The sequence below is a fragment of the Sminthopsis crassicaudata genome, chromosome 4 (assembly GCF_048593235.1).
Source record: "Sminthopsis crassicaudata isolate SCR6 chromosome 4, ASM4859323v1, whole genome shotgun sequence".
Classification (NCBI taxonomy): Eukaryota; Metazoa; Chordata; class Mammalia; order Dasyuromorphia; family Dasyuridae; genus Sminthopsis; species Sminthopsis crassicaudata.
This window is the reverse complement of record NC_133620.1, coordinates 477,506,936-477,520,984: the sequence shown is the minus strand read 5'-3', so window position 1 is coordinate 477,520,984 and position 14,049 is coordinate 477,506,936. Positions and strand designations below refer to the sequence as shown.

Genomic DNA, 14,049 nt, shown 5'->3' with positions numbered 1-14,049 from the left:
GGTTTGGTCCTTCCTTTGCAGCTGCAGCAGCTGCAAGGAAGTGAGTGACCTCTACCTGCAAACTGCTGCTGCCCCCTGCCGGAAGCCTGCCAGAGCCGGGCGGCTGGGAGCTGCGAGAGTCCTCGGCGTCCCGCCCCCTTCCGCTGGATCGGAAGCCCCGGGGCAGCTTCTTTCCCCTTTCCCTTAGTGGGGGCTCCGACCGCGGCTCTCTCGGCACAGTGCCGGTGGGCGAGGCGGAGGGAGAGGGACGTGGGGAAGGAGAGGAGCAGCCAGGCGGGGGAGTGCTCGGAGCCCCGCAGAGGGCATGGCCAGCAGGGGGCAGCATTGGCAAGGCAATGGGCCAGGGGCCAGGCTGCCTCCCTCCTCCCCAGTGGAGACTGAGGCCGGGCCCTTCCCCGCTAGGAACGCTGTCCATGCCCCTGAGACCAGCTCCAAGAGTGGGGGGCGGGGCGGGGGCGGGGGCGGTGCCCACCCTGGGGCTTCATTTGGACCACGGCGTGGAGGCGGATTGGTGGGCCTGGGGGAGAGGCCCGGAGCCCCGGGGCCCCTCATCTTCTGGGGCCAGCATCCACTTGGCCCCTGGCAGATTGAGGGCTTCCAACCACCAGGGCAGACCCAAGTCTTCGAGGGACCACCCTTAAAATGGATCGGGGGGGGGGGGGTTAGAGGCCTTGGGAGGGGTCTGGGAACCTCAGAATCTGTCTGATCTTTAATTGGCCACGGGCACGGCAGGACCTGTGCTCGTGCCAGCCTCAGGCCATGGGCAGCCCGTGGGACCCGTGCTCATGCCGGCCTCTGGCCATGGGCAGCCCGTGGGACCCGTGCTCGTGCCGGCCTCTGGCCATGGGCAGCTGGCAGCCAGGAGCTCCAGGACCCGCCAGCCCATTGGAGAGTTGGGGAAGGTCTCCCACCCAACTGGGCCCGATGGGGGGAGGCCGGGGATGCGTCTGGCAAGGCCGGGATGGGCCGGTCTCCAGATCCCTCGGACGTCTCGCCACCTGAAGCTGGCGCCAACACGTGCCAGGCCCCTTAGTCTGGGACACCGCATGGGTTTGGTTTTTGCGGGGAGGGACGTGGGTGTTGGGGGAAAGCCTGGGGCGAGGGGGGAGCCGAGTGAGTGATCAGGGCTCCATTCTGCCCCCAACTCCTAGAACCTGGCCCTTAGTCCAAGTCGAGAGCTCTGGATTTTAAACTGCAGAAACCCAGCTGTGCCAGTCACCCCTTGCCCAAGTGCTCCTGGGGGCAGGGCGCTCCTGCCTTCTGGTACAACCCTCATGGCTCCCCCCCCTGACCCCCACCCTTCCTTCTCCTTCCCCCTCTCACCCAGAGCTGTCCCAAGGGCCAGACTGCCCAGGCCAGATTTGGCAAAAGGGGGCATCAAGAACGTGGGCGTCCCTGAGCTTGTCTGCCATAAAGTGTGAGGTTCCACTTCCACAAAGATGGGGAGAAACGGAACAGAATCTCCTGCAGAGATCAAATGACCTGAGGGCGGGCCGCAGGGTCGGGAGCTGCGAGTGGAGCCTTGGGAAGACCCCGTTTCAGACACTGGGGAATCGGCGGCTGAGCAGGGCACTTCACCTCTCCCTCGGTTTGCTGACCTATAAAATGGCGTCAGCGGTACCATTCGTGTGGTGAGCTCCCTGTGAAGTGCCTGGCACAGACCCTGAACCCTGGCAGCCTCAGGCTGAAGTGCTGCCCCCATCAGCCAGCCCCCCACCTATGCGTTCACCTTCCCCACGGGGCAGGGAAGAAAACGACTCGCCAGATACAGAAAGCGGTTTATTTTCCTTAGAAATGAGGCACGCAGTTAAACTCCACGGCTTCTGCATAGTTCTTACACGAACAAAAGACCGACTGTGGAAAAAGGCGCCACTGGTGGCCCCGCGTTTCCGGGAAACTTCCTTTTATTCGCGATAATACTCGGTTTTCCCGTGGAGAACAAAGTCCTGATGCTCTCCACACCCAGGTAAAGGCGAGCACCAGTTTCTGTCAGAAGTCCGGAGGGGAGGGTCCTAAAGGGAGGGCTGGGCAAGGGGGAGCCGGCCTGACTGATACTGCCGGGCCCCAGGGGCTCCTGGGAGCCCAGTGCTCCCTCCCCGGGAGATCTGGGGCAGTCTCCTGGGCCTCTCAGGAGGGGGCAGCGAGGAGCTTTGTGAGAGCCAACCAGATGTCACAGTCACAACCCACGGGCCTCCAAGTGAGGACAGAGCCCAAGAGTCTTTGGTAGGACTAGTCCTAATGGGGCAAGCTTGGAAATCCCTAGAAAAGCCATTTTTAAAAGCCAAGAAATCCAGTGAATCCGCCCACAGCTGTTCTACGACCGGTCTCCTGAAGCTGATGTGGAATAGTCTACTTAGGAGGATTATGGGCCATGGGACCAAGGTCCAGAGAGGTCAGCTAAAAAATTAAAAAGAAGAGTAACAAATCTGGCTCCGGCCTGGCTCGACTCCTTTCCCCTCCCCCCATCTACGGTGGCTAACGGACAACTCGGTGGCATCTGACCGCTCCAGAACTGCCCATCTGGAGGCCAGATTTGGGACGGGAGGGAGCGACACCGGTTCTTTGGAAGACACTGGAGTTCAGAGAATGGCTTCTCTGTTCTCAGAACAGCACCTCCGAAGCTCAGAAGCTGCCCTCGCCCTCCTGGGGCTGCTGGGGGGGAGCTTTTGCCCACCCTCTCAGAATCCAACAGGGCTGCTCTGGAGCCTGCCCGACTTAATACTGCAGAGCGGAAAGGGGGGACAAACAGCTCTTTGGCCACAAGGGGGCCCCTGGCCCGGCCCTGCCGCTTCTTCCACATTGCTCCCCTTACCCAGGATCAACCTATGATTGTAAAACAGGACAAATGCTTGTGAAATCCTTTGCCAAGGTCCTAGGGAACACGTCCCCCAAAACCAGCTTCTTATCACTGAAATGTGCTGACCGGGCCTTAAACCGGGCCCTGAAAATCAATCCCTCCTGACAGAGGCCAAGGGAGTGGAGTCCAGAGGTGACCAGCAGGACAGGGCCAAGGCTAGCCCTGCAGCAACTCTGCCCTCCCTGAGACCGCTTAGCTGCCCACCCCGGGCCTCCTGGGCCCTCCACGCCATCAGCTGACCTAACACGTGTCCACGGCACAGGCAGGAGGTGCTGTGATGGAGAAGTGGTGCTCCTGGACCCGGGTGTGGTGCGTAACCATGGTAACGGCGCTGCCTCAGTAGGCGATTTTCCAGTGGGTCGGCTGCTCGCATTGCTGTTCTTGGTCCCCACAAAATCTGTTGTAGGTCGTTTTGGGGTCCAGGCCCAGGATCTCTCTTTCCTCGTGAATCCGGAAAGAGAACGTGGACACGGAGGTGCCGATAAAGAATCTGCGGAGAGGCGGGAGCAGCTCCGTGAGCGGCCCATGATGGGTCCGGGCGCACACAGAACCCAGAGCGCCCTCCCCCGAACCCTCTGGCTGATTCTCACACCGTAACTCCAGGTCACTTGGGCCCTCACTCCCTGTGACACGTTCAACAATCACTAAGTCCTCCTGTCTTCTAAACCGTCTTGTGATCACCAGTACCAGGGGGCTGGGGAGACAAGGGGGGGGAGCACCAGGGGGAAGGAGGACAGGAATATGTCCTGCCCATGAGGACAGAGAAGGCAACAGCCTAGAGCCGCGAGATAGGGAGCCGAGTCTGGAATGGCCACGAATCAGAGCGGGTGGGCCTTTGAGGCCAGGAGGCAAAGGGGAGGGAGACCCTCCCAGTGTCGGGTCAGCTCCGTGCCTTGGGAAGCTACAGCTCTGAGGGAGGAATGGAGAAGTCCGAGCAAAAGGGGGAGAAGCAAAGAATAAAGAGGGGAGACGCTGAGGAAGCACAACAGATGGAAAAGAGAGAAATCCCTCCTTGTTTCTGACCCTCCCCCACAGCCCTGAGAGGGTATATAATAACAGATAGAGAGACCGAGCCTGAGAGATGGGAAGGGCCTCGCTCAGGATGCGAATCAAAGCCTTCGTGGCTCCAAAGCCTGTGCTCTGTGCACCAGATTCAGCCCAGGAGGCACTCGGTGGTCAGGCCCGTCCCTTCTGCTCTTGCCTTGGTTCCCAACTCCCTCCACCTCCCCTGGATTCCATCTACACTTCAAGGCTGGCACCAGTGTCTTTGCCCTCAGGAAGCCTCCCCTGAACATCCGAGGGTGCCCCCTTCAGAATGCTGCCTTGGAGAATCTCGGCTCCGGTGGTCCCTCTCCACAGCCGGCTGGAAGATTTGAGGGGACAAGGTCGTGGGCTGACCCGGGGCCAGAGCGACCCCCTCCCCTTAATTTGGACAGCAATACTTCAGGACCCTCATGTTGAGCAGTGAGGAGAACAAAGCACACCCATGCGAGGGGCATCCGAGGCCCCAAGAGGACTTACCGGGCGTGAGCACAGATCCACTGGTCAATGATGGCGATGCCGCCATCTTTGTAGAGTTCCAGCTCCTCCCAGGTGGGCTCAAATCTCACCATCTCCGGAAGCAGCTTCTTGAGCTCCTCGCATTCTGAAAGGAGACCCCGGGAGCGTGACATCAGGACGAGCCCATGGTGGGACAGGCTGGAGGCTTTGGCCAACCCGAACCCGGCACCCAGGAGAGGGCCTGCTTCGTGGGACTCTGCTTGAGGGAGAGACCACGGCAGCCCGCCTTGCACAGGGAGAGGTTGGGGAGAACCACAGCCTTTGGGGGGGAAGACCTGCGGAACGCACCCTTCCGGACGGCGTCCGTCGCTACAAAAACTCTGTCCAGCTTGTGAGTCTCCATGAGGCTCCGGATGGTCTTGACGGCTCCTTGTAGACTGGGCACGTCTTCTCTGTGACCCCAGACAAAGTCCTTCCTTCTGAGGTGGACTGCGAGGTAGGGCCCGCCCAGGGAGGTGCCCAGCTTGACCTAGCAGAGAACAAGCACGTGCTGTAACCAGAACACAACGACGCCGTTTCAGAACCTTTCTTTGGGCACAAGCTCAGCTACATTCAAAGGGCCCCGGGACCCCGACCAGGCAGGCAGGGCAGGGACTGGGCCCCCCACACTGGGAGGCTGGCCTGGGGAGGGACCCATCTGACAGAGGAGGCACAAAGGAACTCCAGGCTGGGCTTGGTTTCATGTGGAAGGGCCCTCCGGGGAAGGAGAAAACCATGTCACAAATGACCTTCATCTTGGTCCAGTCTTCGTGGTAAACGGTCTTGTCCGCGTCGTCGGTGGAGTTCAAGTACTTGCTCCTGAAGTCGTCCCCCCACCACACGAAGGTGTTTGGCAAACACCATGCTCCGGCGGGTCTGCCAAAGGGGAGCACGGTGAGCAGAGGGCCCCCCATGGCCCGAGCGCGGGCGGACGCCTGGATGATCCCGCTCGTGGCCATGGCAAGCTCACCGGCACCCCAAACAAATAAGGGAGGGCAGGGAAAACTCCATTTCTCCGCCCGAGTCACCAAAGGACAAAGTACCCTCCCAAGAATCAAAGGAGAAAAGCCACCCACACCCTAACAGAGCTCGAGTTGGGCCTCCGCCTCCTATGACAAGAGGGCTGGAGGCCCCCCTGCTGGGGTTTTGCTAAGGGGACCCCAGCTTATGGCCTCCTTTAAGCCAGCAGCCCTCCCAAGCTGGCACCTAAGAGCACCAAGCTGGTACCAGAGACTGTCCAGAATACAGAACGAGCCTGTCTGAGCATGAAGAGCAGCAGACACGGTCCTGGCCGTGGTCGAACTCCGCGGGCAGCTGTGTCCAGCCTCACCAAGGGGAGCCTCCGTGCCCTTCGGCCCCCTTCCCCTCCCCCCAGCTCCCTCAGGGATGGGGAGGGAGCTCCTGCCAACCCTCCAATGGTGAGAGACTTTCTAGAGAGAGGGAGCCATCCCGGATAGTGCAGCTCAGGACGGATGGGGACAGCCAAGCCAGAGCCACCTCTTTCCAGAGAAAATCCTGGGACCAGAATATTAAGATGCAGAGAGCCCGACTCTACTGGGTGAATGGGGCAAGTGAGACCTGTTACTGCCTGCCTCAGTTTCCTCATTTGTAAACAGAGGATTCTCCTATGAGCTCCTGATCCAAGCAAGGGCGGCTCCACTTCCCTTTGCTCCCAAGGCCAGCAGGATTGATTCTGTGAGGCTTTCTGCAGGAAGAGTTCATTCTGCCTCTTGTTTTGCCAGGCTGGAGTTAGTAATCAAGTCCCTGCCAGGCCAAAATGGCACGTCAACGAGAGCCAGATCTAAAGAGCGGTTCGCGGGCGCCAGCGAAAAACAAAGCAAATCGATGAGCCCGAATCACGTGAGAAAGGAGATACTCACGTCCCAGTATTCTTTTCCTCCGTAGTGGTCGTGAAGGAGATTTTCAGCTCTGTCCAGCATCACTGATCTGGTTTAAAATGACAAGAGAAAGAGACACAGAGAGAGGATATTTTCTCCATCGGCAAAATAATCCCACCCACACCTGTTTCTTCAGGATTCCCTGAAGCCTCCCACGCCCACATCTCCGAACATGGCTCCCACGGCCCTTCCACCTTCTCCGGGGAAGTCAGACAGAGCCCTGAGGATGGCAGAGCCCGGCCCAGAAACATTCTGCTCTGCTCCCAAGGGAAGGAGGGACAACCTCAACCTCCTCAGGGATTATTCTGGTCCGAGCTCTCACCGTCTCCGGCACTGGGGAGGCCCCCTCTATTGCTGAACTTGATGTCAAGGTCACAGTGACCTAGCCTGCTCTGACATCCCTTCTCCAAGCACGTCATGTCTAAATCAGGAGAACTAGGCAGCTCTGAGAGCAAACACGGAGGAAGGGCTGCATCCATTAAGGCCCCCCATGCCGAGGACAAAGGGTCCCTGCCCTCGAGGTCACAATCTACGAGTCGCTACGAAGAGCTCGCCAGATGGAGAGTCACAGACAGATTCCTCAGGACCCGGATCAACTCGGGTCTCACGCCTGCCCCACGAGGCCTCAGGTGGCCCCCAACAACTTGCTCCCCAGCAAGGTCCGGCCTGGCCCGTGGAGCCATCCCGTGGCCTGGCCAGGCAGGGGCCGCTCCACGGAGGGCCCATCGCCTCCTTCCCCAGCCTCCCCCATGTGGCGCCTAGGACGGGGCCCCTCTGTGGCAGACATCAGGGTCGGCTGACTCAGGCGCTCACCGGGCGGACGTGTTCTTCAGGAGCACGGGGGCGACGATGGAAGCGGAGCCTTGCACCGAGAGGCAGGAGACGCTCAGACCTCTGGTTTCTTCATAGCCCCAGAACCAGCCTCTGTGGGGAAAACGGAAGACGGGATGGCGGGGACTCGATTTGGGCGTGAAGGACAGGGCCGACATCTTACTGCTCAGCCTGCCGGGCTCCTCCTGGGAAGAGGGGGCTTTGTTACGGCCCCCACACTGCAGCTCCCCAGGGTGAACCAGGGACGTCCCGGGGCCTTTGTGAAAGGCTCAGATCAGTGAAAATCAAGAGCACTTGAGTGAGATCCACCACTGGCGTTTGGTTTTGGCGAGAAGCCCAAATCTACAGGTACTGAGCGTTAGCAATAAAGGAAGAGGAGGAAGGAGAGCCACAGAGAACGCAGCATCAGCTGGATCACGCCAAACCCCAAAACACCCCAAGTTTCTGAAGCTGGAAACAGCCCAAGTTGGGGCCGGAAAAGCAGCATTCCCCCCACCCCGGGCCTTGGGCGGCCCCAGGAAGGGTGCTGGGGACACGCCACCCACCGGTAATACTCGTGCTTGTCCCGGGAGTACAGGAGCGGATCGATGCACGGCCTCTGGTCGATCTTCTCCTCCCAGGTGCCCTCCTTCCAGCCTTCGGCGTAGCTCTGAAGCACGTACACCTGCTCGATAAAGGGGCCGCCCGACTCTGAAAAGGAAGCAGCGTTCGGGAGGAGCGGTCACACCCGGCAGGACTTCCCCAAGGGGCCGCCCACTGCCGGGGCCCCATTACTCCGAAAAGGGGGCTGCCGCCCGACACTGAAAAGAGCCTTCTGCCGTCACCCCGAGATGTCAAAGGCAGCACAAGGTAACCTGCCATGGCTGTGCCCAGGCCCTTCTCCCTTCCCATCCCCCGGGCTCTGCTCGTCTCCTCTGGGCTCTCAAGGAAGCACCTCGGCCACTTCCTGATGCCTGGAGAGGGCCTGAGGGGCCACGAGAGCCGGTGTGACGCCCTGAGGAGCCCTGGGGAAGCGCCGACTCCTCGGGGCCCCTTCCTGGGCCCATGCGGACTTGTCCACAGTCACACAGGGAGCCCACAGAGCTTCCCCCGAGAGAAGGGGCTGCTCTCCACTCCCGCAGCAGCCGGCAGACCTGAAGGGCCGCCAGGTTACAGGACCGGCTCCCAGGTCTGAGACTAGATTCAAATCTGGGTCTTGCTGCTCCACGCTGCCCCGTCCCCCAGGCCCCCAAAACCTCCCTGCCCCGATCCCCCGGCCCGTTCCCCCGGCCCGTTCCCCTGGCCCGATCGCCTGTTCCCCTGCCCCGATCCCCTGGCCCGTTCCCCCGGCCCAATCCCCTGCCCCGATCCCCCCGGCCCGTTCCCCCGGCTGTCTCCCGCCACATCTCTGGGCCGGGCGGACAGGAGCCACCCCCCAAGCCGGCCGGCTCTGCCCGCTGCATCCACCTCGTTCCCTCCCGCTCTCTGCCACCCTCCCCCCTTGCAGGCCCCTTCCCCCACCCTCCAGGATCCCGGCCGGACAGATTCCCAAGAGGGCCCCAGGCCGGGTGGGAGCCGCTCCCCTGGTCTAACCCGCTCGGGATTCTGGGGCTCCTCAGATCCCACTTCCTGGAGGGGCCGGAGCACACTGGGGGGCCCAAGGAGGCCAGGACTCAGACCCCCGGGGCCAGGGAGAGCCGCACCTGCCATGAACTGCTCGTACTCGATCACCGGGATGTTCCTGGCCAGGCTCGGGAGGTCGAAGAACTCGGCCCACGGGATGCGGACCTGGTGGATGTCCGGGCTCTGCCAGTGGTAGAGGCGGCCCCAGGGGGGCAGCACCAGCGCCCACTCCTCCGAGCGCAGCAGGGTCTTCACCAGGGACGCCACGCGGATGTAGACGTCGCGGCGCAGGTTGAAGCCTTCGGGGGGATTCACGTCGTACAAGAGATACCTGGGGAGAGACGGAGGGGTCACGGCCGTGGGGTCACGGGCGCAGGGGGCGGCTGCGGGGCCATGGGGGGACCGGGGATCAGGGGCACGCCCCCTCCCTTCTCGCCCACATCAGCGCCGGCCACGCCCCCATTTCCAGGATTCGCAAGCTGAGGACACAGAGTCCCGGCTGGCAAGTGCTGAGGAAGGATTCAAACTCGGCCCTGAAAAGGGGCTCCCAGGGAGAGGGATCCCCAAAGACCGCTGGGGGCGGGGGCGCGGGGCTGCAGTCCGGCAGTGAGTTCAGCCAATCATAGATTCTGGGAAAGCCGCTGCGCCTGCTCCGGCCTCAGTTTCCCTCTCTGCAAAAGGGAACCACAGGGCAGCCCCCTCCTCCCCAGGAGTAAAGGTGCCGCTATCACTTTCCGGCCCCGCCCCCATAAGACCACTCCCTCTCCCCCACCTCCTAGGCGGTTTGAGGTCTGGCCCCGCCCCCTCACCTCGACCCAGGTCCCGCCCCACCGGACCACAGGAGCCAGAGGCGGGTCTCCGCTCACCTGCGCCCCCGCGCCGCGCCCGCCGCCCCCCTCCGCCGCCGCCCCCCACTGGCCGGGCCGGAACTCGTCTCCCTGGGACCAGGCCAGAGGCGTGGCAGCCGCGGCGAGGAGCAGCAGCAGCAGCATCCTCTGGGGTCCGGGTAGAACCCGGATCCGAGGCGACTGGGCCGCCATGTCCGCAGGGACGGCCGCGCACGCGCACTTCCGGCACGTGCACACGTACTTCCGGCGCACACCTGCTCCCGAGCAGCTCCCAGACAAGCATTTCCGGCGCCCCCCCCCCTGCCCCAGCTACGCATGCGCAGAGCCATAGGGCTGGCTCTTCCCCTCTCGAGAAGTGGTGCGAGCAAGCGCGTATCCCTAGCTTCAGGGCTGGGGGCGGGGCTTGGGCTGCCGGAGCTCAGGTGCTTCGTCTCCCCTTGGCGGGCCTTCTCCCAGCATGCTCTCTGATCCCAGGGACCCGGGACGGGAAGCGAAGCGTGGACTGGGACCCTCCGCCACGTTGTTCAAGCCTCCAGGGTCTCCAGGCTAAGGCCCTTTCCCACACATCCGGAGTTTAAAGAACACTTTCTACAGAGGGAGAAACTGAGGCAGTCCACGGAAAGGAACTGGCTGCCCGCCCCCTCTCCTCCGCCTCTAAGCCCCATCTCTGCCTTCGAAGCTCGCCTCAAGGGGGAGACTTTGTATCTCTTTTATGTCCCTCCCCCCAAGAGGGCGACTTTGTATCTCTTTTGTATCCCCCCCAAGAGGGCGACTTTGTATCTTTTATGTCCCCCCCCAAGAGGGCGACTTTGTATCTCTTATGTCCCCCCCCAAGAGGGCGACTTTGTATCTCTTATGTCCCCCCCCAAGAGGGCGACTTTGTATCTTTTATGTCCCCCCCCAGAGGGCGACTTTGTATCTCTTATATCCCCCCCCAAGAGGGACTTTGTATCTTTTATGTCCCCCCCAAGAGGGCGACTTTGTATCTCTTATGTCCCCCCCCAAGAGGGCGACTTTGTATCTCTTATGTCCCCCCCCAAGAGGGCGACTTTGTATCTTTTATGTCCCCCCCCAGAGGGCGACTTTGTATCTCTTATATCCCCCCCCAAGAGGGACTTTGTATCTTTTATGTCCCCCCCAAGAGGGCGACTTTGTATCTCTTATGTCCCCCCCAAGAGGGCGACTTTGTATCTCTTATGTCCCCCCCCAAGAGGGCGACTTTGTATCTTTTATGTCCCCCCCCAAGAGGGCGACTTTGTATCTCTTATGTCCCCCCCCCAAGAGGGCGACTTTGTATCTTTTATGTCCCCCCCCAAGAGGGCGACTTTGTATCTTTTATGTCCCCCCCAAGAGGGCGACTTTGTATCTCTTATGTCCCCCCCCAAGAGGGCGACTTTGTATCTCTTATGTCCCCCCCCAAGAGGGCGACTTTGTATCTCTTATGTCCCCCCTAAGAGGGCGACTTTGTATCTCTTATGTCCCCCCCCCAAGAGGGCGACTTTGTATCTCTTTTGTATCCCCCCAAGAGGGCGACTTTGTATCTCTTTTATGTCCCCCCCCAAGAGGGCGACTTTGTATCTTTTGTATCCCCCCAAGAGGGCAACTTTGTATCTCTTTTATGTCCCCCCCCCCAAGAGGGCGACTTTGTATCTTTTGTATCCCCCCAAGAGGGCGACTTTGTATCTCTTTTATGTCCCCTTCTCACGGTGTCTCAACAGCTCAGGAACTGACTGCCCTGTGGGAGACCCCGGGCCAGGACCGCCCCCACCCTATTGGAAGCTCCAGAGACCCCCAGATGTGCACTTAGGGCTCCAGAGAGCCCCAGATGTGCAGTTAGGGCTCCAGGGACCCCAGATGTGCAGTTAGGGCTCCAGAGACCCCCAGATGTGCAGTTAGGGCTCCAGAGACCCCCAGATGTGCACTTAGGGCTCCAGAGACCCCCAGATGTGCCGTTAGGGAACTTCTATTTGAATCCGAGTGTCTTGCGGGGCACACACAGAGTGCACCGCTCAGGCACAGTCACATACAGGGGCACACACAAGCCAATCTAAGAATCTAAGACACTGGTTGTCAGATCCAAATTGAATGAGATGACGTGTCTTGGGAGTTGTCTGGGAAGAGTTCTCCTCCCTGGGCCGGGAGGGTTTGAGAGTCAGGAGCTCCCTTCCCCCAAAGGGACACAGATTGTCAAAGATTAAAGGGGACACAACTGACATCAAAGGTCTATCCTGGGGGAGGGAGGTATGGATTTGGCTCCAGAGCCACCAGGGGTGGGGGTGAGAGGAAAGATGAGGGGCAAAGCTGAGCTTGTGCCCCTGGGAGACTGGAAGGGCAGCTGCACCTGTTCCCTGCACAGTGATGGGGCAGCTTGGAAGAGAACCAGGGTGGGAACAAAGCTAATGGATCCTGTTGGGCATCCACTGAAATGGAGACATTTCTGTGACACCCTGAACTGAGGGCAAAGGAGTAAGAGCTGAACATGGAGACTGGGGGACACGGCCTCCAGCCTCCACGCAAGAACTGGATCTGTGGGCTGATAACGTTCCCAAGAGTTAGGGCCCCCAAGGGAGGTACAGAGGGTGGCTTGAGTGGCTTACATCTCACACGGGAAGAGCTACCTGTGAGGAGAGAGCCAGGACTTCTTGAAAAAGGGGACTCGAGGGAGGACGGAAAGAGCAGTTGGAGCTGGTGGGCAGGGGACTTTCTATTCCCCTGTTCTCGGGGGGGGGGGGGGGGGGGGCTGCTGAGCTGGGCCCAGAGGGAGGCCGCGACCTTCCACCCTTCCCAAAGCTCTGGGTCAGATCCCCTCTCCAAGGGGCCTGAGGAAATCCACCACTTCTCTTGGGGATGAGAGTTTCCTGTGGAGACTGTTCTGGGATAACACGGGTAAAGCTTCCCTTGTGGTTTTGAGAGGGCAATTCTTTGTTCAGCGGCAAAGTAATATTAAAAACGTGAGCTTAGTGTCAGTGAATAATATTATCCATGTGTCCTGACCAGAAGGGGAGGGAGGGAAGGCCGCCTGGGCCGGAGCTGGCTCGCGCTGTCCAGCTTCCAGAGGAGTGGGCTAGGTGGGGGGCTGCTGGGAATGGTTTGTGCTTAGTCAGCTCTGAGCCTGCGACTGTTCCAGGCTCCTAGAACCTCTGACGTGCTTGTGGTTATTCTGGTTCTCAGAGGATGTTTACATGCTGGAGGAGCTCTCTCTGGCCTCTGGTCTGATGGAACCCAGGAGGCCCCTGACCCTTCTGGCAGACGAAGATTTGCTCTCCATTCTGTCTGCTTTCCAGGATGCAAAGCTGAATTGCCCCTAAAACACTCACACACACACACACACACACACACACACACACACACACCACAAACACATACACACACGCTCACACTCACACACTCACATACACACACACAGACCCTGTACATGAGCACCAGCTCCTGATTCCTCCTGGAGCTTCCACTTGGGAAGGAATACAGGCCCTTTGCTCATCTTTGTGACCCTCGTGATTCTGTTCTCAATTTTCTGGACCTTAAAATCATGCTCCCCCATCCTGGGTACCCTTATTTTCCCTGCCCTGCCCCGCACTGAAGTTGGTAATATGACAACTGGCTCACACCCATTGTACTCCCTCCTATTACCCATTGGTCTCTAGCAGTTGTAATTCTCCCGGCTTCCAGCTTAGACCGCTGGAGGACTTTGGGGCTCTAAAGACAGGCCCTTGCAGCCTCAGGTAGTTTTTTTTTTTGGGGGGGGGGGTAGAAGCACTGTCCAGCCCGCTGCAGCCCTGCTTGGTTTCTCCTTGGACTCAGTCCTGGGTCCAGTTCACTGTCCATTCACTGCAACTAAACCAGGCTCAAGGTCTCCAAAGGGCCTCACCCCTGTCAGTGAGGTGGGGGGTGTCTGCCCCAAGCCGTAAAGACTCTCCGCTTTGTGGAAGGGGCCGTGGAGAAGCTTGCTCCGAGGGCCATGAAGGGGTGGCAGGGGGTGCCGTGGAGCGCTCACAGCTGATCAGAGGGGGAAAGCGCCACTTTCGTCCTGCCTCTGGCCTGGGAAGTCTCAGGTTCCTCCTCTGTAAATAGGAACAATAGCTTCACTCTCCTTACAGGGATGACGCGAGGATGGAAGGGGCTAATAATTGTAAGGCTGCCAGCCGGTGCTTGGCACCCGGTGAGTGCCAGAGGAAGAGAGTTGTGGGCCGGAAGAGGAGAGTGGTCAGTCTCGTGTACAGTGGAGCATGACATGGCCACAGGACAGCCTGCTGGGAATGTCCAGTGGGCAGTTAGGTGGTCATGTGGGAATGGAGTTTGTTCATGTGTACGTGTGTGTGTGTTCAGCAGACATTCATTAAGCACCTGTTGTGTGCCAAGCACAAGGCTAGACCCTCTAGTGAAACCTTCCTGACTTTCCAGTAGCTCATTTTGTTGAATCCTGGATAATAAGCCATAGCCCCCACCCCCACCCCTTCCTTTTCATTAGAATTGG

General features: G+C 60.0%; 1 protein-coding gene across 1 annotated transcript; it reads right to left on the bottom strand.

Moving 5' to 3' along the window:
- Positions 1-1,766: 1,766 nt before the first annotated feature.
- POFUT2 (protein O-fucosyltransferase 2) lies at positions 1,767-9,799 on the bottom strand. Its single transcript, XM_074264525.1, is given in 11 exon segments — positions 1,767-3,347; positions 4,379-4,502; positions 4,706-4,886; positions 5,146-5,229; positions 5,231-5,272; positions 6,277-6,343; positions 7,108-7,218; positions 7,671-7,815; positions 8,808-9,058; positions 9,594-9,622; positions 9,624-9,799. Coding segments are annotated over 11 exon segments (1,332 nt in total). The 5' UTR covers positions 9,768-9,799; the 3' UTR covers positions 1,767-3,193.
- Between the last annotated feature and the right edge of the window lie 4,250 nt (positions 9,800-14,049).